Source organism: Saccostrea echinata, unplaced genomic scaffold (genome assembly GCF_033153115.1).
Source record: "Saccostrea echinata isolate AGI-Se365-2 ecotype Australia unplaced genomic scaffold, CSIRO_AGI_Sech_v1 ptg000016l, whole genome shotgun sequence".
Lineage (NCBI taxonomy): Eukaryota > Metazoa > Mollusca > Bivalvia > Ostreida > Ostreidae > Saccostrea > Saccostrea echinata.
This window is the reverse complement of record NW_026889765.1, coordinates 1,709,917-1,735,592: the sequence shown is the minus strand read 5'-3', so window position 1 is coordinate 1,735,592 and position 25,676 is coordinate 1,709,917. Positions and strand designations below refer to the sequence as shown.

The window sequence follows — 25,676 nt, the reverse complement described above, 5'->3', positions numbered from 1 at the left end:
TTTTCCCATGCAATTTTCGTGCATTACCTTAATTTTTCCGCACTTGTCATCTCTTGCACTCAATATTAGAGCAACGTTTAAAAATATAACTGCTTTTGGTCATTCTCACAATATTTGAGGGACCGTTGATCGTCCGTCTCGAGAGATCAGCTCCTTCGATTAGCCTCCAAATTCAATCGGGTCAACCATATTGAATGAAATCTGCACTCTGAATGACTAAAGTTCAACGTTAAAAGACGATTGGATAATATCACTAGTTGTTTACGGAATCAAATAGGGCTGACCCGTAAGCAAGGTGACAGATATTTAATGCAAGGGATGATTCAGAAATGCATGCATTACATTAACATATTAAAAATTATCAATTTAAATTTATCTATAATTTATCTATAACAATCTTTAAACTTTTAATGTAACACATGTACTTCGGATATTTATTTGACCTGCCATCCTTATGTTTTGGGGGATAAAATTAAGGTTTTCGATCTTTTTTTGCATATGGCATGTCAAACGTTGTAATATTTGATCTTTTCTATTTGTGTTGCAGAATTCTTAATTGTATTTTGTAATTTTCCATTTATATTGTATAATTTTCCATTTTTATAGTTTCTCATTTTGATTGCATGTATATGATTTATATTCGTATTCTGTAATATTTCATTCTTATTTTATAATTTTCCATTTGAATCGTTCGATTTTCTATTTAAGTTCTAATTTATATTATTCTTTTAATTTAGTATGAATTTCCATTTGTATCCTATGATTTTCAATTTGTATTGTATAAATTTCCAGATGAAAAAAATGCTATACAAATGGAAAATTACACAAAACAAACGGAAAATTATAAAATACAAAAGGCAAATTATTCTATAAAAATGAAAAAATTTACAATGCAAATGGAAAATTATACAATAAAAATGGAAAATTATAGAATAAAAATAAAATCATTCGATACATGTACAAACGAAAAATTATAGAAAGCAAATAAAAATTATACGATTTGATTTAAACATATTTTATTGATACATAATCAATGGGATTGGACACAAGTTATTCCAACTTAGACTGTCCTCTCTAACACAAAGAAAATGACAAAAAGCATATACATGTGATGTACGACCAACAAATGTACAATACAAAAAAGAAGGGGGAAAAAGGTGCAGAGAATTAAGAAAGGAAGGGAATAGGAGTACAAAGAGAGAAGAAAGAAGGAAGGGGTTGTAATAGATACAGAATGGTTACACTGGTTATTCATAAAAATCTTTTCGATTTTTTAATATACTTATGTACGGCCTTAATAATATTGCTATTATTTTGTTGACCCAAGTTTGGGTCCCAAATAGAATTATGTCAAGGTCAAGGTCTATTGCTCCTTTGTTATTTTTTATGGTGTGAAATAATTCTGTTCTTATTTCAGCATAATTCTTACAATACAGGAAGAAGTGTTCAGTGTTTTCATTGGTATATCCACAAGAACACTGAGTATTATCTGAAAGCCTTACCTTAAATAAATCTGACTTAAGGAGTATATACGAATGGAAAAATTTGTACAATGCATATGAAAAATTACACAATACAAATAGAAAAGATCGAATATTGCAACGTTTGACATGCCATTCTGATATATCTGTAAAATTTATCAATTTAAACTTATCTGTAAAAATCTTTAAACTTTTAATATAACACATGTACATCGGATGTTTATTTGACATGCCATCCTTATGCTAATGGGATAAAATTTAGATTTCGATCTAACTGAAATATCTGTGCTTTCTACCAACATGTTTTTCAACAACAGTGAAATAACGTTGCTTTAATTCATCTTTTTTAATGGCGTGTTTGTATGTTAAATGCAGATGGGTCAACATATCGTTAAGTTTTATTTTTCGTTGACAAGATGTAATTCTGATACCCACCACCATGCGTATAATGTTTTATCATGGGTATTCAAAACTTTGATATAAAAAAAGATATATTTTTGACACTTCTTGACATAGTTATATTTTTTTTTGGAACTTAAGAAATCAATCTTCCATTACCCTGGGGGGTGGGAGTGGAGTGAGGGGATTAGTCAATACTAGTAGTGCATAGAAGACACAATTATGTGACGAAATACTCGTAATATTGCTCAGCAATGCACTGTATTCTAATTAATGAAAATCCCAAAGACATAATTTGCGAGACGGGTGTTCATAAATAGGTATTAACTCATATTTTGAACGGCTCAAGATGGAAGAGATATTATTATGGTTTTTGTTACATTTACGTCATTAATTAAAGACTGTTCAATTTGTATCACACCTCGAACCTACGCGCCAGTTCTTAACCGTACAAGCTTGGCAGTGTTGTAGTTGCTGAAATTCTCTGTGATATATGCTATTAATCTTTTAGAAATATAAGTAGTCATTGTAATCGTTTTAAATAAAAAACGGGTGTTGGTCAGCAAGAAAAAAATAATTAACAAGGAAAAACTAATAACGTTAGAGAGTACATGTATATTGCAACAAAAAGTTGAGGCCGGAGGCCTTTCAATAACAAATTTCCAGGTACACACCAATTCTTTAAAAAATTGGACTCGATTTTTTTTTGACAAAAAAATCGGAATTTGCCTTAGCCTGAAAACCCTTTCTGTTGCCCAATCATATTCACCTTTTCTGAATAAAATTATGTATAAATACCTCTGAAAATTTAAGGAGGGGTCCTGATTCCCATTAACCCCCCTCTAGATCCGTGCATGCCTAGCCCTAAAAATTAACAGTAAGAGATTATTCTAAAAAAAAACTTAATTGGGGGTGAATAGTATACAATTAGTGCTGTTTTTGAGGTCAACACGATGATTTAGCCACCTGAGGAGTACAATATTCAACGAGCCCGAAGGCTCGGTGAATAGGAGGCTAAATCGTCGTATTGATCTCAAAAACAGCAATAATTGTTTTATTATATGATTCAATGATTAAATGATACCATCTTATAAACTATTTTTTACATTTGCTGAAGTTATAGCCAAACGCAATGAGAGAAACTGGTTTAAAATAAACATAACCTAGAATTAATTTGGAATTCTTAAATCTATTTTAGTTGCGATATAGAGAAAAAAAATATCTGGCACGTATATGTATGATAATTTATATTTAAAAAAAAGGAACAAAAACAATTAAGATAACATACCTGAAAAAATCTTTGACTAGCCCCCTCCCCTTCAAAATGAGGAGAATTTTCCCAACTCCAATTTTTATCTTGTGGGGGAGTGTGTTAAGGTCCATTAACCGGGGCACCAGAGCCCTTCAATGACCATTTTATACTACATTAAAAGTAAAAAATTTACGTTAAAAAAGGGGGGGGGCAGGTTCCCTGCACCCACACACCTCACCCCATATTTTATGTGCCTGACAAATATGTTCACCTGGGTGGAAGTCGGGTGCAAGTGAAATAACTTTCCAAAACTATTTATCACTTTGGAATTTCCCAATTTATTTAAAGTCCAATGTAGAAAAAAAATCCTTATGTTCACCTGGAAGGTCACGTGCAGGTGATTTTTTCTAAATTGTTGTATCTCGGCCAATCAGAAAGATACAGAGGTACATAAGGATTTCAGAGAGATACGAATTATTCAATGTTATAATAAGTTATAATATTCTTTCCTACTTTGATTTTTGAAAAAAAGATGAGGTATTCAGGAGTAAACATAGCTACCTCACTATCACAGGACTCAGGTGGGCTTAAAATATAAAAACTTTGTTCAGAAGTCCTTTCCTTTCTTTCATGGAGTGTGCTGGAATTAAAAAAATATATTGAAAAAAAAAACTCACTATTCTGGCTCCTCTGTGTGTGCTGTATGTAAAAAAAAATTGCTTTTATTGCAAAAAACGGGGAGGGGTCGCTATTTTTCCCTTTTAATTACAGACTCATTGAGCGACACAATTAAGTAGAACTGTCCACCTTTTAAAGTACTACTGTCAACATGAATTAGTTCAGAATGTTGAATAATAAATATCACAGTAATCTTAGGTCAAGAATCGTAAATCTCTTCAATTATATGCTGTGACTCGGAGAGTAGTATTCTTTAAAAACTTTAGTAAATACCCAACTACTATAGTACATGCATTTACATATTCGATGCTTAATAATAAATTTAATTCAAATTGGCCAAAAATAGTTACAAATGTACGGGTACATGCACGCACATGTCATTTACCAGTTTACTTACATGTAATTAACCGAAGTCAAGTGATGAAATATTTCAGATCGTGAATTAATAGGGACCACTCTTTTTTTCCAATCGATAATAAAAATTAACATTTAACAAAACGAAGAGTAATTTTGCATTCTGTAAAATATTTTTCTTTAAAAATATCATAAAATTAAATTAATAAATAAATAAATTAATTAATTTTTAAAAATCATCGATGACCTCCCTGTGGGAAATAGAACATAATTTCCAGTACAATTTGTTAGTGCGTCATTAACCTGGTTCAAGAGAGGCTATTAGCCTTTGTTTGAACTAGGTCGTTGAATAGAATATGCATTTCATTTTCCTATTTGACAATGGAAGCTCATTTCTGAGTTTTAAAATTTGTACAGTAAAGTAAGGAAAAGACGACCTTGGAATCCTATAGAAAACTACGCACCACCCCCTTTCCAGAAAACACAGATTCATGGTAAAATGGTAAGGAGAGTCATTAATATACATATATGAAGGAAAGCGACTTGTCTTCCTCCTCCACCCCACCACCTCGGAGTTCCCACCCTCATCCCATACACACACATATACACACCCTCTCACACACAAACAGACACGTACACACGAAAAATGTTTTCAGTTTGGACAAGTTGTTTACTTCTCTGGAAAAATATCCCGACTAGATCCGCACACAGGCGCGGATCCAGGGTTTTTTTCCGGGAGGGGGGGGGTGTTCCACCCCAGTCAAAAAAAATTTCCAACCCCAAAATTCCCCCCCCCCTCTCGAAAAATAAACCTAAATTCACTTCCCAAACGTATTATACCCAGGAAATTTGTTGAAAAGCCAAAAAAAAAAAAAAAAAAAAAAAAGTCATTTCCATTTCTCGTGAAAGAGAACTATTTCATGGCGGTGATGGTGGGGTCCACGTTTTCTAGGGGGAATGGGGGTCCAAAGTCATTTTTTCTTTGCTTCAGTATTTCAGTTTATACTTTTATTAACTCTGCAAATTGCAAATTCCAGGGGGGTCCGGACCCCCTCCCCTCCCGACCCCCCTCTAGATCCGCGCATGGCACATGCATTTATGGAGATAGAAGGGAAAGATTAATTAACCGTATAAAAAGTATGCAAGAGCATTTTAAATACTGCATTACAACTTGTTCTCTGTACATAATACGCGCCATATTTCCTAACATTTGCAAAAAGGAACCATGCATAATCACTTCAATAGATTGATTTTGGGAAGTAATGTATGAAATATACTTCCTACCTGACATAATGATGAAAAAAATAATAAAGACCAAAATTAAATCATGGTAAATAATGTATCAATTAATATTTTCTTCATACATTTTTTTTTAGCCCGTTTAACTGAATACATTTACTTTTCTGTTAATTTAATGGTTGAAATGCATTAATTATTATTTTTTTTAAATGCAACTCAGTTTGAAATACTATTTAATTCATGCTTTTTCGGGATTAATTAGGATTCTACTAATTTAAATATAGGTATCAATGGAAGTAACAACCAGGATAAGTTGTTTGCATCATTCACTTCCTTACTTGTAGTAAAAATGGCAAATCGGAAGGAAAATTGATATTGGGTGATTTTATTTATATTTTAACAGATTTTGGGTCTCTAAATATTGTTATATTCATATTCTTGTTATCGCTGTTTTGAGTCTGAAAGAGGGCTCCCATTTCGTAAACTGTGATGCATGGAGGAAAGAAATGTTATGTTAAATTAAAATGGAATAAGAATGATTAAAACCTAATATTACGCTTAAAGGGTCAATTTCTAAGTCTTCACATACTAAAATGCGTACATCTGGACTGAACGACCTCTTCTGTTCAAGTCACATGATGAGTTTTCATTGTTTTGATTGGTTGCCGTTTCCAGCTATCTATATTTAGCATTCACTTTTATATAACCTTGTTTACTTCACATGTAGTTACACGGGACTGACCATAGACAACAATCCACGCCATATTTCACCAGACTTAGATACTTAACAGACGAAAAAGATGAATCTCTTTGATTTTGGACAAGGCATAACTTTGAAGGAACTCTTGGAGAACCCAGATTTGAAGAATCCACCCAAACTTAGTGGTAAGTGCATATTATTTCGACGCTGTGTTTTTGTAAACATCGTCATTTCGTCGGCCATGTTTAGTGCAAATGTACTCAAGTACCTGGTGCAGACAAGTCACAAGATTTCAAGATATTCTAATTTTTTATGGTTTATCTATTTTTTAAAATTATTATTCAGATATCTGTATCAGTGCATGTACGTTATATCCTGCATTTGCAAATCGAATGTCCAATATATGGCAAGTTCTGGCGGAAATGTGTAAAGCTAATAAATATGGATGAAAGACATCATTAGGCCAGCTAAATCAAACATGATGTGCTTTAGATAGGCCAGTACTGAATATATTATAGATAGGCCAGCACTGAATATATTATAGTATGTAATTCATTTTCTTTTTTGCAGATGGAACAGTGAAAGGAAAGGTTTCAGCTGGTAAGATCGATTCATCTGCAGCCTTTCTGGGACCCAATCTCTGGAACAACCCTGACAATAATGACTTCAATCTGGAATTTATGGATCTGGATGAATTCCTGTCAGAGACTGGAATTTCTGTGGAGGACAACTCAAATACCGCTGATGGAATAACCCAGCCCATAAGCCCACCTGCCCCTCCTGGTGGTATGTTGAATCAATCAATTCAAATTGTGTAGCTTATTAGAAAATTTGCAAACAATAATTCATTGAGGGAAAAAAATGCATCAAGTAAGCCTATTGCATTCATTCATGTTTCAAGTTTAATACTTTATGCTAAATAAGCTGTGAAACATACCAGGAAAATGTTTCATTGCTGAGTTCTTTCAATTCTTTTGTGCAGATTTAGCAGATGTGCTGCTACCATTGATAGAATCCCCACAGAAGAAGGAAGACACTATTTCACCCCCTTTGCCAGTCAGTACCCCAGAGGTATCCCCTCCACATAGTCCAGAAGTGCAGTATGATATTGACCCAAGTGATCTGGCCCTCGCATCTATCCCAGGTAGGAGAAAAAATTAATGCTAGGGTTTGGCAGGTAGGAGGTATTACATTCAAGCTTTTACTGTGAAAAACATTGAGGGGGCAATTAATCTTCAGGTTTTTGACCCATAGAAAATTTAATGAAAAATGGATGGCAGCAGATTGCGTAGGATATATCTGAGTTGCTTAGTTACATATAGAAGTCTATGACATACTCTACTGAAATTAATTTTTTCAAGTCTTATTTGTAATTTTTTTTATATGTTGAAGTAAAAATCCATCATTAGGGAAATATTTTGGAAATTCTTTATGCTGCAATGAGAAATTACATTCCTTTGTTGTTGTAATTTATTAAATGTGACCCAAATTGCAAAACTTTCTTAATATCTAGATTATTACCAGTATTCATGTCAAGTTAAGTAAATATGCCAAAATATACTCAGATTACCATTATTTTTTTTTTTCAGTACATTTAGTGTCATTGTATGAATTGTAGGTCAGAATTTTGATCCAAAGAGAAGGAGGTTCACTGAAGATGAACTGAAACCTCAGCCAATCATAAAGAAGTCCAGAAAGGTAGGAATGAGGCATATTAATTATCAATGCTTTATGTCACCATCATCATATGAATTAGTTATGGAATTGTTCAGTGAAATAAAAGAAAGATTAACATATAATATGGATACTCTATGTTGAGTAATGATACTAATACTTAGTAGGAAATGCCAATCACATATCTCATCTTTAGAGGCAGTCAAAATAAAACTGATTTCTTAATAATCATGGAAATATTCACAATGTACACAAGTCTGTTAATTGTAACCATGAAATTGTGGGAAATTTTACCCCCAAAAAAGTTTTTGTTCATTATATTGCAAAAAAAAAAAAACAAGCAGACCAGTGAAAACTGCAGGCCATTGCCCCTTTTTATAGTAAATCTTCTATGAAATGTGAAAATTGACTGTAAATTGGCAAGTTGTGTCTGACAAAAAAAGTAAATAAAATGATGTGCTATTATCAGGTGTATGTGCCCGAAGATTGCAAAGACCAGAAATACTGGAGCCGCAGAAAGAAGAACAACGTCGCTGCTAAACGTTCACGAGAGGCTCGAAGAATCAAAGAAAACCAAATCGCACTGCGAGCAGCTTATCTAGAGAAGGAAAACAACACTCTGAAGGAAGAACTGAGAAAACTGCAACTGGAAAACACTCAACTCTCACAGAAACTTAAAAAGTATGAAGGGAAGTCACTCTTACACTGAAGTGACTGAATCATCTCCCCTTAGTTATGCAGAGTGTTGAAGAACAAAATCTCAGTGCTTGTCTGAGAGAAATGTTCTGGAGATAGTTGTTTTGTTAGATACAACTTATGTCTTCTACCTCTAAGTCACCTTTTTCACCCATTTTAAGCCATGTTTATTATCAGTTGTACCACATAGCGTATATATGCAAGTTGTGGGGTACATATTTTTAAAAGTGTATAGGGCATTCATTGTTTTGAAGGTAATTGCCTGATTATAAACTAGTTAGCCATGGCGATGTACATAAACAATCTATTTGCTAGACAATCATTGTGAATATTCATGTTTTTACTGTCCTGTAGTCACCTTCATTTAGAATCAAAATATAGTCTCCATGCTATGCATTCTGTAGACAGATAGCCATGAATATGCCTGATCTGTATTGTACCACATGAACAAGAGGGTAATTCAAATCCATGCAGTTTATTCACTTGTACAGTTCCTATTCCATGGGATATTTTTGTTTGGTTTACCAAACATACCTATGTTTTTAACAGAAATATAATTACCTGTGGCAATATTGATTTGCATTTATAAAAAAAAAAAGAAAAAAAAAACAAATAAAAAATTTTTTAAAAAAAACAAAACCAAAAAAAAAAAAAAAAAAAGAAGAAGAAAAACAGAAAAAAAACAAGAAAAAAAGACAAAATAAAATACTTGTTTTAAAAATTAGGGATGGGTAGAGAGAGAATGAGAGTACCAAGAAATAGGAGGGAGGATGTAGAGATTTTATTTACTTTAATGTAAAATTTCTTAAATTTGTAATTACTTGTGCATACTTGTAATGATACAAAGAAAAAAAAATAACAATACATGTCTATAGCTAACTTACCAATTTTGGATCGGGGAAGGGTGGGTATACTTTCTTTAAATACTACTTGACAGTTATATTAGTTGTCACAGTTGCAAAAAGATATGCTGCCTGGGTATCATGATGTTTTGATAAAAAAAAATGTTCTAAGATTAATTTTGTTTTAAAAATGTGTATATTATTGCAATATGCACAGACATATATGAATATGTACTTGTGTATCTAATTTTCTCAGCAGAGTTACATTATACATAATATGAATCACTTTTTGAACTCCTTTTCCTACATTTTGGCTGTGATAGAGTTCTTTGTTTTAAATAATTATTTGTTGAAAATATTAATTAAATTTAAAAAAAAGTATTGTTTTTGTTTGTCATTTATAAGCAACATAGTTTGTAATGGATGGAGAGTTTATGACAGGATAATTCTAACACATGGCAAGATATATTCAATGAGTTGGATACAAAGGAAGACATCTGCCAGGTATAAGTTGTTATTCTGAGTAACGTAAAATCGCACTATCAGTGACGATTATCCGGGATTACTCTCCTATGAATAATAGACAAGTAGTTGTAGTGTATCACGTAACGATGAAAAGTCTGAAGCTTTGACATGTGATCTTTCATATACACGCATTGTCAACTGAGTGAAGAAATGGAAATTAGAATTTTATTTACTTTTTTTTTTTTACATTACAAAGGCAGAGAATTAAACAGAAACTAAAGGTACTGTAAGCACTGAGTGTATCTTTAAAATTTATTCAGTGGTGTAGGAGGAGTTGTGGAAAAGAAATATGTATCCCTGATATTTTAAAAAGAATGGCAGTGTCTGTTTTGTCATGGAAAACCTGAAATATGTGTCAAATAAAAAAGTAAAATAGGAAGTTCACAATGGCACGGTAATAACGATTCTGAGAAAGTATCATTATTTTTTATTCAATGGCTTAGGAGGAGTTGCGGGTAAGAAATGGGTACCCCCGACTTTATAAAATGAGTGGCAGTGTCCATGTTTTTGGAAACTCGAAATGTGTCAGATCAAAAAGTAACATAGGAAGTGCACAATGACACTGTGTAATAAAGATTCTGAAAAAAATAATTAAATTTTATTCAGTGGTATAGGAGGAGTTGCAGATAAGAGATGAGTACCCCCCCCCCCCCCAAATATTATAGAAAGAGTGGCAGTGTCTCTGTTTTGCTGTGGGAAACCTGAAATGTGTGTCAAATGAAAAAGTAAATTAGGAGGTGCACAATAATGGCACGGTATAACAAAGACTGTGTGAAAGTCTCATTAAATTTCATAATTATTCAGTGGTATAAGAGGAGTTGCACATGGCTGTAATAACCGGGAGGGGGGGTGCTCCCCTTAACAATAACGTCTGATGACCTTTTTTTTTTTTTGCTTTGCTTGTCAAGGAAATTTTTGGTACTTGATAGTGCCCCCCCCCCCCCCCCCCCCAACTGAAAGTGTATGGTTGTGTCCACTCAAAGTGAAATTAACTGCTTCCTAGGGGCCTGTTGCATATAACAGAGGGGTACCCCAAAGCGTAACAGACAGACGGGCGGACACCCCCATCACTATATACCAGCACTTTTAAAGCGGTGGAGTATAATGAGATTTTCTTTTCTCAGATCTAGTGTGGTTTGAGATGCCAGATCATTACCAAGAACAGACTAAACAAACTCTTCGTACAATGTATATAAATACGGTAATAGTGCGATAGCGGGTTCCGTTTAAATATTATTCATCTGGATATATATATATTAATAGATATTTCATGTATCAAGGTTGTATATACCAGTGGAACAAGTAAATTTTTCACCTGCCATTGACCTGAAGTGTGTTGTTTGGATTCCAGCACACCAAGGTTAAAATACATGTGGTTTGCAACGTGCTTTAAATTTTCGATTGAATAGCAACAACAGCGTGTTTTGAAATAGCCATTGGCATTGTATGTGATGTATGATTTTCATAGTGTATTCATTTTAGGGTTATATTAAAGTTACAAACCACAAAGAAATTGCAATGACCAATGTCAACATCCTTATAGGGATTGACACCTCCTTCACTTAATACTACTATTCAACTTAATCTATTTCCTTTTAAATGAAAATTTGAGATGTATTTCAATAATTAAAAAAAATACACTATACTTGCGTAGGAAAGAAAACAAACTAATGCAAGAGGACCCCCCCCCCCCCAACAAATGACCAGTGTGACGCCGAATAGCTTTGGATGTACATGTATGGGACGGGGTGTTCAGTTTCTTTCAGTCACCTCTGACGAATGTAATACCGAGATGTAAATAAGTTATATTCTGATTTTATATTTTAACAGTGCTCATGGTGCTTGAGTTTTAGTCAATAACTGTATTTTGATGAACATTATCTTGCTCAAAATGAAAATCCTACTTCCATCACTGAGCAAGGGACATTAATTTACAGACTTAAGCCTGGCTAACGAAGAGTTATAATACGTCTTACCTAACTAAATATCTCCCAAAATGTCTACATATACTTTTAATGTCTAGAAGTGTCCCATGAATCTTCCGCTAAAATGCCCAATTTTCCCTGCTAAAATCTTTATAATGTTGACGATATATACTATACTGCAGAAAACGTAGTTACTTCATGCTCTTGGACCCTCAATAATATCTGATGACCTTTTTTTCGGGGGGGGGGGGCTTATCAAGGAATGACGACCCCCCTCCCCGAGCTGAAAATGTTTGGTTGTGCCCCTCCCCCCCCCCCCCAACTGAAATTGCTTCCTGAATGCCCAACGCTGGACACCAAGATTATACTTGACTTGGACGTAATATATTATCATATTGTCATATTAAACATCTGTTTCATATTTGGATATTTTACTAGAAAAAGTACCATTAATGGTAACCTAACAATAAAGCTTTATGATAAACGTGATGACTTCAATTTCTCAACCGTCAACTTCCTTTACTTATGTAGCAATATACCCTTAACACCTGCATATATGGTTTTTGTCTCCAAGTTGATTCAATACGCAATTAAAAGCATGCTCTACGTATGAACAATCGCAAGTTTTATGGTCTATACAATGACCTTGTCAGAAAATACAACTTATCCTGACTGACGTTTTTTTTTTCATATTAATTGTTAGGCCATTATTTACACACTGATTTCCGTTTTTTTTTTTCCGGTCGGCAGCAGGTGCCCACTCCTCCATGGCACCTGATCCCACTTCTGATGTTTTTGGAGGCCCGTGTTCGCTCTGCTCCCGCGATTTGTATTGTTTAAATGGAGTTTGAGCTTTTATACTGTTCGTTATCTCCATATTTTATTATCACAAAAATATACAACTCCTTAAGATGCATGAAGTACAGGGTTATCTTTTTTTGTCAATATGATAAGAAAAAAAACCAATGTTATGACCTTGGAACAGGAAGTACACCAAGTTAAATAAGGAGCGGGAGGGATCACAATGTCATGATACCTCTGTTGTTGTTGTTTTCATAGTAGTCACACAAACACCTTTCGCTCACCCTCTCATATATATACATGTTGGAAAAGCTGAGGAACGCTTGTATATAAACAATAATTTTTCAAAGCTAACATTCAAAAACTAGTTATAATTGTAACGGAGACCGTTACAGATGTTCCCAAAACGCTTCCCATCTCCCATTTGGTGCCTCATTCCATATTAATTAGCTTCACTAAATTAGGCAAAATCTCTGTATTATTGACTTATACAACTTATTTTCTGAAGTATTGGGAGGATAATGCACACAGAGCAAAATGAGCATAAACTAACAAGATTTCAGTGCATGTGCATGCGCGTGATTTCGATAATTTCCATATACATCATCTCATGGTTTTATAAAATACAGAGCTACATTTTAGATTTCAAAGAATTTAACTAAAACGTATAAAGTTACAGCAACCCGCATACTAACCAATCGGAATCCAAGCACATGTGCATTTGGAAGAGGTGCCCACATCATCATAACTATGCACTTAGTTGAAGATTTTCAAAGAATTAACACATTTTCACTATATCATCAATAGACCTCACGACCACCACCAAAACTCCTGACCCTGGAACCATGCACAGGCTTTAAAAAAATTGTAAGAAGCACCCTTGTTCATCATAACTATGGATTTTATTTATCTGCTCAACATTAAAGAGCGGATAGGATTATTTAACAGAATAAATGCATTTTCACTACATTATCAATAGAGCCCCACCCTTAAACCAGAACTTCTGAACCAGGGGCCATGAAACTCACGATTGCTCATCATAAATATACACTTATTGTTTCTTTGCTTTTTAACCAGGAGCAGAAAATAATATTTTCAAAGAAATTATGCTTTTTCACTTTATAATCAATGGAGCCCCCCCCCCTCCTCCTTTCACCAGAACTTCCAACCCTGGGGCCATGAATTTTTCAATTTTGAAAGAGCCATCCTTGCTTGTCATAACCATGCACTAAGTTGTTTAAATAATACCCAAGAACTGAGAAGAAGATTTTCAAAGAAATACTACCGGTAGTAACACATTTTCACTATAAAATCAATAGAGGCCCGCCCTAATACCACACACCCTGGCCCAGGGGCCATGAAATTCACAATTTTGGAAGAGGCATCTTTCCTCATCATAACTACATACTTAATTTATTGGCTTAATAACCAGAAAAACTGTCATTCCACTCCTTGTACGAGCACGAACGTGCTCGCAAGTGCATGCATATGTGCACTGACCATGTTATCTTGTCTATCGTTATATTCCGTACGGAAGCGTATTTGTGCCTCAATTTTTTTTTTTCAAGTTAGTAATTCCAACTTTAAAGCTGGTTTTTCCAACTTTAAAGTTGGTAATTCCCACTTTAATTTTGGCTTTTTTCAACTTTGATTTGAACATATTTTATTATTTAACACAAAAGGATCAGAAACAAGTTCTTACAACTTACAAGTTCTTCTGCTGGTGTAAGTACAGTTAATACAGTTGGTACTATTGTCACAATAATAACATAGAAACTAATATTGGCAAGTGGCATAAATACATGTAAATTGAAATATTAATCAAATATCTTCCAGATTCATTAATGAATTCGTGAACAGCTGAAAAAATAAAGCAGTTCAATCATAAGACAAAGTATCACTACCCCATGGCAACAAATGTGTGTCTATTAGGATAGTTTCTTCCAGTCTAGAAATTTTATCGAAAAGATTGTTTCTTGCTTTAATAGTTTATCTCTTACAAACAAAGAAAAAATGATAAATATCTTCATTCTGACCACAAATACAATTTAATTGGAGAATCAATAATATTTCGTCTTTAAAGATCATAATTTAGCAAACAATTGTGTCTTAATTTGGTGTGTATAATATTGATAGATATACGTTTACCAAACGAAAAATATTTCGGGGGTTTAGAAATTATTTCGGAGATATTTTTAAGCCCCCGTAATCGAAGATTCGGGGGCATATAGTTTTTGCCCTGTTCGTCCGTCTGTCTGTCTGTCTGTTTGTCCGCAAAAACTTTAACCTTGTCCATAACTTTTGATTGGTTGGAGCTATGGCTTTCATATTTCACACGTGTATTCCTTGTGACAAGACCTTTCTTTGGGTATCATCATATTTGACCTTTTGACCTTGGATTTTGACCCACTTTTGCAAAATTTTTTGAGACTATTACCTTGGCCCTAACTTTTGAACAGTTGGAGCTTAGGAGCTTAGGCTTTCAAACTTCACATGTGTATTTCTTGTGACAAGACCTTCCTTAGAGTACCAACATCTTTGACCCTTTGACCTTAACCTTGGAGTTTGACCTACTGTTGATAAAACCTCCTTTTAAAAAATTTAAACCTTGGCCATAACATTTGAACCTTTGGTTCTACGGCTTTCACATTTCACGACCATGCGTATCACTTGTGACAAGACCTTCCCTTGGGCACCATTTGATCTTGCCGTTTTACTTAATTTGTAAAAAACTTTAACCTTCGCCATAATTTTTCAACGGTTTGTACTAGGGCCTTCATATTTCACAGGTATATTTCTCGAGACAAGACCTTTCTTTGGGTACCAACTCTTTTGATTTTTTGACCTGGAGTTTGACTTGCATTTGAGAAATTTTAACCTTCGCCATAAGCTGCCATACGGGGGCGTCAGTGTTTCACAAACACGTCTTGTTCTTGATTGTTTTGAAAGAAGTTGTTTCTCCGTCTTCTAATTTCAGTGAGTTCCATTTTCGAATAGTGTCAGGTACAAAAGATTTTTTGTAAAGTTCTAATTTACTTATTGGAACCTTGTAATCTTTATTGTTTCTAATTTTAGGAGGAATGATACTTCTTAAGTACTCGGGTACTTGACTAGTGTGAATTTTGAACATAGTTATTAACTTAGTAGTATGACGACGTTTGACTAGAGGTTTCCACCCTGTCTCTAAGTAAAGAAATTCTTTCGATGCTAAAATTGGTAAACCAGTAACAATTCTTGCTGCACTTAACTGAACCTTTTCTAGCTTATCCATTTTAACTGGTCTAATAAATGCGATATAATTTTAGATAATTTTTTTTCTGCCAAGGGTAAATTTGAGTTTCTTTAAGAGGTCTAATTTTTTGTACGCACTGCTTACAATATTACCGATATATTCAAACCAGCCCAACCATTCAGAAAAAGGTAAACCAAGATGACGATGGGTCGTAACATAATCCAGCTGATTTCCTTGAAAATATGATTTAGGATATTCTTCTACATATTTCTTTGTGAAAAAACAACATTTGTCTTAGACGGATTTAATTTCAATAACCATTTATCTGATCAGTCACCGAGTATTTTCAAATCATGATGTCATTCCACGCGCACGAACGTGCTCGCAAGTTGTGCACTGACCATGTTACAGCATCTTATTCCGTATAAGTGCCACTAATATTGTTTAAGTGGGTAATTTCAACTTTAAAGTTGGCTTTTCCAACTTATAAGGTGATTATTTCAACTTTAATCTTGGCTTTTCCAACTTTGAAGTTTCGTAATTCCAACTTTAGTCTTGGCTTTTCTAACTTTAAAGTTGGTAATTCTTACTTTAATCTTGGCTTTTCCATCTTTGAACGGCACGTGCATGCTGACCATGAAACCTTATCTACGCTATTAATATAATAATCTTTATATTCTGAGTAACAAAGCAATTCAGTCAAAAAAATATAAAAGTTACGGCTATATGTAGTATGTTGGTCATTTTACTTCAGTTTTTTTTTTTTAAATATTTTTTCAAGTAATAACAAATAATTGTTATACTTCCTCATTTTTAATATTATTATTTACATAAAAGGATCGGAAAACAAATTAAGGTTAATAAGTATGTGGCAACCCCGCCCCCCTTTTCCAGCTGACATGTTATTTCTTCAATTTTTTAAATTTAAAAAAAAAAAAAATTTTTTTTATCTTTTTAATACCTTTTGAAATTCAATCCATTTATATCGGGCACAAAATTTGATTTATGAAAGATTTTGCACAACTCTATGACGTCAAATGTGGGTGTCGATAACCATAAGCAGTTTTTTGTGCTTTTTATGCCCCCGTATCGAAGATTCGGGGGTATATAAATTTGCCCTGTCCGTCCGTCTGTCTGTTTGTCCGCAAAAACTTTAACATTGCCCATAACTTTTGATTGGTTGGAGCTATGGCTTTCATATTTCATGTGTGCATTCCTTGTGACAAGACCTTTCTTTGGGTACCACCATATTTGACCTTTTGACCTTGACCTGAGTTTGACCTACTTTTGAAAAACTGTAACCTTGGCCATAACTTTTGAACCGTTGGTGCTAGGGCTTTCATACTTTACATTTGTAATCCTTGTGACAAGACCTTCTTTTGGATACCAACAATTGTAATCCATTGACCTTGACATTTGACCTACTTTTGAAAAACTTAAATCTCGGTCATAACTTTTGAACGATTGGTGCTTCAGTTTTCATATTTCACCTGTATATTTCTTGTGAGAAGGCCTTTCCTAAGGCACCATTAATTTTGACCATTTGACCTTATTGTTTGGCTTACTTTTGAAAAACGTTAAACTTTTCTATATCTATTCAATGGTTGCTGCTAGGGCTTTCATATTTCAAAGGTATATTCCTCGAGACAAGACCTTACCTTGGGTACCAACATATTTGATTTGCATTTGAGAAAGTTTAACCTTTGCTACAAGTTGTCATACGGGGGCACCAGTGTTTCACAAACACATCTTGTTTTTAGAGACAGAAAAGTTGTATTTCTGTTTTTTATGCATCAGGTGTACACATAGCGAAATCATGAATGCAAATACATGCCAATTCGAATAAAAAATGCTATTAATTATTCAACCAAATGAAATAAACAAAGACAAACTTAATAAAGACATAATATTATACAAATATATTGCATAAACATTTGTATTATTACACAAATCTCCCACTATCTCATTTATTAGACAGTGAATGTGAAATTTATTTTTAAACTAAAAACATTAACTACTGTGTATAAAAAAGAATAAATATCAATCAGGTGTTAGCAGTTTCAGTAAAAACTTCATAATTGATTTTAAAAAAGAAATTTTTATAAATTATAAAATAATAATAAAAAAGTTTCTATGAGACCCAATTACAAATCATTTTCACAATGTTTTAATGAGAAACTGATTTTAAAAATGATAATAACACGAACATGATTTTCATTGATCACAAAACATTAAAGCTGTGGAGAGAAATAAATGCAAATAAGATATATTTTAGACCAATTTAAGTCATTTGGATGTACACAATTTTTAGAATATGTGGATAAAAATGTTACAGAAACTGTTTTAAATAAGATTCCCCAGTTTAAACAAACAAAAGATTATAAAGTTTACAGTGTACCAGTAAGTGGACTAATTCACTCTTAATTCTTTATCGTTATGATCCAAAACTTTGACAAAAATTCTGTGACAATTTGCAGTAATTATACACACTTATACATTAACAAAACATTTATAAAACATATCATTCAACCAAATGGTAATTAGCATGATTAGAACTCACATTTACAGAACAAATAAATTTGTTAAACATTTATTCTTCCTTTCTAAACATGGCATAATAATTTCAACACCAGAGATAATATTACTTTTATCAAGAGCAACTTTTACATCTTAAAACTAATTCAGTATCCCAATTGAAGTACATTAAACCCAGTCTAACTACAAATAAATGTCAATATACATGTACTTATATGTATATCTATAATTCTGTTTTCTCAAATACAAACCCAGGAAATTGCCCAATTTCTGTATTAGTGCCATTGATTCCATTCTCATCAGGAATAAATGTGAAACTGACATCATCTACAGTAACCACTTCCTTTCCTGTTCTGCCATAATAACTTGTGGGGCCCTTCATCACCATTTCAATGGTGTAAACATTATCTGCCTCAAATTTCATTGGCGGTTCAATCTTCAACAGATGGACCTTTTCCCTTCCATCAGACACAATTTCTTTATTGGGAATGGATTTTTTCACTGTGCCATCTTCCTTTATTTTCATGTCCACTTTGTAGGTTGCTTGTCTCTGATGGCTCCCATACAGCCAGACTCCATGTAATTTTCCAGAATGACTAGGAATTATTGATATGGAATCAGGATTATCTCTTAAATATGCCTTTCCACTCAAAATACCTCCAAACCTCCATATCGTTATTCTACCCATTTCATCTCTGAAATCATTTGGTAATGGCTGGGCACCTGTTGGCAGTTCTGCAGACTGTCTCCTAGCTGGCTGTGCCCGGTTATTGTTCAGATGGTTATTTCCCCTTGGAGGAATGGGAGTTGGGCCTTGGCGTCCTGTTGCCAGTACATGTTCTGAAGAGCTTGCTGGATCTGTCTCCATTTGAGGTAAGGATTCTGAGGAGGTTAGAACAGATCTTGAGAGATTTTCTGATGTGCTGGTAGAATCTGCTTCATGTGCACTGACAGATCTTTCAAGAGCCAGAGGTGCTGATTGACCTACATTTCCTGCTCTTCCTGCTGGTGCTGAGTGTGATGGTTGTGAATTGCTGACTAACTTTTGAAATACACTGATGATCTGATTTTGCTCTAAAATACCTCTATTTGAAACATTTTTAGTGAAATAACCCAATGACATTTCTTCAAACTTAATGCAATTCACAACTGGGGCAAGTAGGGCTTTCAAGTTTGTATCATTTACTTCCTTTTGCTGTTGTCTGCATTTACTCTCTGCCCAAACAACTGCTACCTCATACTTTTTCTCCTCTGATACTCTCAATTTATCACTTTTCATAATGTCAATTAAACAACTTTGGGGTAATTCTAAAATTCCCTCAGTCTCTAACAAATCATAAGCATATCTATAAAAGTAGTCTAATGCACTATTTTTCACATCGTTGTTTCCCACATCATATGCCATCTTTAGAACGGGACACACATTTTCTCTAGAAAGTTCTGCTTGCATTTTAGAAAAGCATGTTTTCTTTAGATCTTCAATTTTGAATTTACTGGCAGCTTGGAACAGTTTCATTGTTGAGCGATTGTCAAACTCAACATCATCAGTGTATATAAACCTTAAAATATACAAGATAAAAATGTTAAAATATGCACCAGTGATAATATATGATGATTAAAGAAAATAAAAAGAAAATAAATTCAGGATTTATATAATGGTTTCAAAGATCATAATATATATTAGTATCAGTGAATTAATTCATCACTTGACTGACAGTCATGGAAGTTGCTTGTCTTAAAATTAGCTGCAATAATGTAGCCCTCTCCCTTTCTTTTTTTCTGGGAGAGGGCTACAACTCCTTAGGATCTCCGTAATGGTGCAAGTGCGGGAGTGATTCACTCCCGCACGGATTTCGGATTAAATTATCAGTAAATGGCTATTTAATTAACATTTCTTACCTGAACTCCAAAAATGTAGTTATGCAAAACATAAATCAATCCAAACATACACAGAACAATCCATATATCGGTTATTTTTCGTGTATGTCAACATCACAACTTGAATTTATCCGCCATGTTTACTGACCTTGATCGATCTTATTTTGGGACAGCAAATGAGACTAGGGATCTTTAGGGAGCGGATATCTGTAGGAATTACCTTATTTTAGGCAAAAATATCACTGTTTACGAAAAAATGTCACATGGAATAGTTTTATTTATCAATATTTAGTGACGTCATACAGCACAATCATTTAGTAACCCCGAAAAACTACTTTACAAAGTAATTTATAATTTTCAAGCGCAAGTCTCAGTGCATCACGTGAGAACTGTCATGGCTTCTGATGAGAGCGACTGGGAAACAAGCAGATTTATTTTATCTGGTTTTCGCGTTTAACGGGCTATGTTGTTGACAGTGAATAAAAATTTCGCCTTTTTAGAAGTAAGTTGAATGTAAAAACAATTTATTTTGCCTGCATTCGCCCTTATTTAAAAAATATATTTGCACCATTACAGAGATGTTGTGGAATTGTAGCCCTCTCCAGAAAATATCAGATAAAAAAAATCGGAGAGGGCTACATTATTGCAGCTAGTCTTTAAATAAGACTTACTGATGAAAGGAATTAGCAGCTGATAAAAAAAAAATGCCATGGCCAAAGAAGGAAAAGCAAAGCTGAAACGCCCAACTCATCAACTTTTTGTAACAATGTAACAAAGAAGATTTTGCCCTTCATCTTTAATATCCTGCTTGTAAATGAATAATTTACTCACATCAACATTTTTCGAATTATATCAGGTTCAATATCTGGGATATTGATTTCCATTAAAGTTCTCTGGCTTGTAAGTTTAGAATGGAAAACTGCACTGCGACTTATCAGCATGTATTTGTGGGCTTTAATCTTTTCCCTCCCCACAGCAAGTGTAACATCACACTCTACTTGATGCTCAAGCATGTACTTATTGCATTGTAACACAGTCCGGCCCGTGCGCCAGTCCGTGTTTGCACTCAAAGCCATTTTGTTGAAGAGAAGTAGACTTATATTTCTAACATATAAAACTTTTGCTAACAGGAAGGACCCAGCATCTGAAAATATAAATGTAACAATTTGAGGACTTTAATAGTTCATAATATTTACATAGCTTACTTAAAATAAAAACAATGTAATCTCAATAATTGAGAAAGATTTTGCACTGTCATTTTGATGAAATGGATGAAAATAATCTCGGATCATATACGATTTTCCAAACAGTATTTGTATTTTTTGTTTGCTTGAAATCTTGTTTTGCTTTGATCTTTCAAAACACATACACTGCATACCTAACTCATGTAAGTAAAACTTCTGTTTCCTCCTTCTTATACATGTACCTTTATCTCCATACCCTATTTGTTAAAATAGTTGCTCTGATGTAAATGACAAAGAAATGACAGGTTTTATTTTTTGTTTGTTTGTTTTTTAGAGCGGATTGTATCAGTTTGTGACATTTCGAAGTTTGCAAATTAGCACACGTGTATATATCTTTTATACTGGATACATACTCATCTATGCATTGCAATATTCGTTATTTTGTAATTCCTTGAAAATAACATTGACTCTCAATGAGTACGTAGTAATCATATCTTAAATTCTGATCAATATTGAGAGTAATGCATTTAATTCGGATTTGCAGACAAAAACGTCAATCTTTGTAGAAAGAAGTCTACTTTCGTTTTGATTAATGCTTGATTCCTTTATGCTTTATGTTGTCATTTATCTTTTATTCTACATCGCATAACAACTCACCTCAACAAATCATATAAAAATATTATGATTCTGCTTTTTCTCGTGGAAGTCAACGAGTCAGTACTTCATTCTAGGAACATCAAATCATTGAAAATATTGTTCTTTAATTTTTTTTAGAGGTTCGCCATGTTGCTTTTCAAAGGAAGATAACTCGAATATTGATATAAGAAAGGGAAGAAAGGGAAATATTTTCCCATTGCTTTTCATTTGCTAATGATTTAGTTCAAAAGCTTACATTTGGGGGAAAAAAAAAACAAGTCATCTCTCCGTGATTTGAAAATGTTATTTGAACTCAATAAAACGAACAAACACTATTTAAAATATTAATAATATTAATAATTAATTATTTATAATTATTAATTAAAATATATAAAAGTTGAGAGAAGACCGAAAGACCATGAAAATGAACTTTTTCCTTTTAAAAAATCACATTGTGTAAATGCGCTATTAAATTAATTATTGATTTAAAAAATCTATTAAATTAATTAATGTTTTAAAAATCATTTCCAGTTTGCTGCGACGATAATACATGTATAATATGTGATACACAAATATATGATACATGTATATGTGTTTGCCAGTAAACTGAACAAGGAAATGATAAGTTTAAGTCCGATCGTCGAACGCAGCATTTTTTTAAATCGAGTCCCCTGAGAGCGAAAGCATGGATGTTTTCACCGCCCATTGATTTTTTCTTTAATTTTTTCTATAATAATTCTATTTTTTATTTTCATTTAACTTTACCCTAAGAAATCGCAATAAGACTTATTAAATATCAATTACATTTTTTGACGAGGTACATGTATTAATTCATAATGTGTGTAATATTTTTCTCTACGTGAGTAACTTTCGTAATTATGTCCAGCTCAGTGTTGTCAGCCGTCCAATTCGTCCGCTTAACTGGGCATTAAACTATGAAAGAAGAACGATTTCTGCAAATTAGAGATCAAGTACGTATCCATGTTTCATAGTTAAGTTTCAAAAAATCGAAATATCAATTTGATGAAAGAGCGTCAAAGTATAAAATACGATGTACATGGTAGTACTTTATTCTCTATTGAGAAGTTGATGGCTCGTTTAATACTCCCCTTGAGGGGGAGTATTAAACGAGCCATCAACTTCTCAATAGAGAATACTGAGGTAGTACTTAAGCCTCTGTTAACTATAGTTAGCTAGATAGAAAAATTCGTATTTAGGCTGCTCGGTTTACTTTTCACTATTAAATTATTAGTTTAAATTAGAAAATTTGAAACATAATGGTTTCATTGATGTAATGACCCCCCCCCCCCCTTTGGGAGGGGGGGGGGGGTTGGTTCATGGTCAATATTGCAAAAGTTTGTTCACGGCGTAACAATGCCACAAGACGTCACAATATTAGCTGACGTCATAATACTGCTAAGCATATCTTTTGTATATCGCAACAACAAAGTTGGGTGTAATACCATGGGTTGCTTCAGCAGCAAAGTTGCGCCTTTCCCTCCTGTTGATCGTGTCCGAAACAAGAAGGAGCGGAAAATGTTGAAAAAGATTCTGAAAATGCAGGGCATTAAAGCAAAAGTGTCGAAAAGTGGGGTTGCTTTTGATATTCCAGTCTCAAACGATTTCAGAAGGCCAAAGCTTCCCCCTACGCGTATCGGAATCAGTACAAAGCAAAGTTCACACAACCACCTCTCAACTCCTGGTGTGAATTAAATTGGTCTAGGGCGTAAGTTTTATGTATTTACATGCGTATCAATAAACAATCTTACAGTTCTTACGTATACGACATTTATCTACCGCATTTCTTGGTGAATTTTTTCTACTAGTAATATAATAATATTTTTTCAGGAGAAAAGACAATTCTTCAAAGACTTGAAGAAAAACAAGAAAAGGCTAGACTAAGAAGAGAGGAACAACAGAAGGCAATGAAAGAAAAGATGAGACGCCAATCTCTCAAACGTCAAACAAACTATAAAGTTGGTGTTTTGTTTCATCTATTAGATTTATTACAATGAATCAATATGAATAAAATTGTTTTTGTTAATTTGTATTTTTTTATGTTAACGTCTGCTGGTCAACATATTACAACTGTTGTGAGGAAGATGGATCTAACATTTATCGGCCACTGCAGCGGCCGATCTATTTGTGGTTGTGCTATAAAGTGCTCATGTGGAAAGAGACGTTATTTCTTTGTTAGTTCAGTAAAATAATTCTTAAATGATAACATGTATAAAATCATGAAATCAAATATTTTATAAACTTTATAATTAAAAAAAAAAAAATCAATATTTATGTTTTTAATTAGTGATTTTGAAGGAATGGAGAAACTAATTATTCTTCTTGTTTGTTTTTCATTTCTGGGCACGGACTAAATCACGAGATGGTTAATTAATCCCTTGAAAAGTTCATGGCTTGTGGTTAAAATATTTGGAAAACACTATCTAAAAATTTCTTTCAATGAATTTTGAAATCTCACCTCCTGTGGCACAAACACCTCCAGAATGAAACCGCCACATGACGGCTGCTATATATGCTGTGATGCGAGGGGAAAAGGCACTGCAACTGCTGTTGCTAGTTTACTTGTCATGGGCCTTTTGTGAATTTGTCACATTTTTTCTTTTGGCAAAACATAGTTTCGTTCAAATATTCTACTAAACCATAATAAGAAATGAAAAAAAGGCCCTAGATGTGCATGAAGTCTGTTAGATTGTTTCTAAATTCCATATGCAACATGAAGTATACGACTTAAATCTGTTATGATTTTCTGAAAAATAAAAGAGACATTAAGAAGCAAGATTTTTATTTATTATTGAAAATTAACAATGACTACAAATCATCATAGGCAATTTTGACAAATAATTGCACATTTTAAAAAGCACCAGATGACAGAAATAGTATTACAATGTATTATAAAAATAGCATTGATTAAACAGGGAGTGATCTACACCCCATATTTCTGTTTGATCCACACCTCTTTTGAGTCCCTAATCTCTAATGAACTAGCAACAAATGAAAAATCCAGAACAAAAGGGAAACACTGAAGGTTGTGGACAATGGAATCTGTGCTGAGCTATTGAAAGAAATGTCAGGGTTGCCTAGTGATTATTTAAAACAAACATGGCCGAGAAAGACCAAATGAAGACTACTTCAGGCTTTAGAAAGCATCAACTATTCTGAAGAAAAAAAAATCAGATATGTGTGCAAGCTCATGATGTAAAAATAATCTGTACAAGTATGTAGTTAAAGAGGGAAAAAATGGCAATAAAACTGACAAAGAGGTAGGCAGCAATTGTGTGCACATGTTCACTTTTTCCCATATTTGGTATCAAAAAGTTAAAGTATAAATTAGATTTCATTAATATATATATATAACTTATAATCAGGATAATCTCAATATAAATAAAAAAAAATTATGCACCTGTTTTACCAGCTGTCAGAATATACATGTCAGCTGTACAAATATAACAGAATAACCTAATTTAATGTGGTAGAGTGCAGTAAAATTTGTAAAGATTTATACACAATAGAAATGGTACAAAATCAGAATCTCATAAACACTGCCATTGTGGTATCTTTAATTTATTAGCTGTATAAACAAAATTTTTCTTCTTTCCAACCCCCCCCCCCCCCCCCCCAAAAAAAAAA

The 25,676-nt window shown here is 33.5% G+C and overlaps 2 protein-coding genes across 2 annotated transcripts; one reads left to right on the top strand and one right to left on the bottom strand.

The window, feature by feature from the left end:
• Positions 1–6,096: 6,096 nt before the first annotated feature.
• Positions 6,097–9,081, top strand: LOC133188800 (hepatic leukemia factor-like). The gene is made up of 5 exons (XM_061324285.1): positions 6,097–6,288; positions 6,674–6,889; positions 7,086–7,247; positions 7,722–7,801; positions 8,247–9,081. Exons 1-5 carry the CDS (start codon positions 6,204–6,206, stop codon positions 8,484–8,486), a joined length of 783 nt encoding a protein of 260 aa, XP_061180269.1. The 5' UTR covers positions 6,097–6,203; the 3' UTR covers positions 8,487–9,081.
• An 8,886-nt stretch (positions 9,082–17,967) lies between these two features.
• Positions 17,968–22,155, bottom strand: LOC133188335 (serine-enriched protein-like). The gene is made up of 3 exons (XM_061323714.1): positions 22,053–22,155; positions 21,043–21,355; positions 17,968–19,892 (listed from the first exon to the last, which is right to left on the bottom strand). The coding sequence occupies exons 2-3, from the start codon at positions 21,285–21,287 to the stop codon at positions 18,557–18,559; spliced, it is 1,581 nt and encodes a 526-aa protein (XP_061179698.1). The 5' UTR covers positions 21,288–21,355; positions 22,053–22,155; the 3' UTR covers positions 17,968–18,556.
• Positions 22,156–25,676: the final 3,521 nt, after the last annotated feature.

What these genes read in the sequence shown, in the direction of transcription:
- LOC133188800 (XM_061324285.1), top strand. Translation starts at nt 6,204, where the DNA reads ATGAATCTCTTTGATTTTGGACAAGGCATAACTTTGAAGGAACTCTTG. An exon ending in GAATCCACCCAAACTTAGTG is followed by an intron (nt 6,289 to 6,673) that starts GTAAGTGCATAT and finishes TCTTTTTTGCAG; the next exon opens with ATGGAACAGTGAAAGGAAAG. An exon ending in TCATAAAGAAGTCCAGAAAG is followed by an intron (nt 7,802 to 8,246) that starts GTAGGAATGAGG and finishes TGCTATTATCAG; the next exon opens with GTGTATGTGCCCGAAGATTG.
- LOC133188335 (XM_061323714.1), bottom strand. Translation starts at nt 21,287, where the DNA reads ATGGCTTTGAGTGCAAACACGGACTGGCGCACGGGCCGGACTGTGTTA. An exon ending in ATAATTCGAAAAATGTTGAT is followed by an intron (nt 19,893 to 21,042) that starts GTGAGTAAATTA and finishes GTATATTTTAAG; the next exon opens with GTTTATATACACTGATGATG.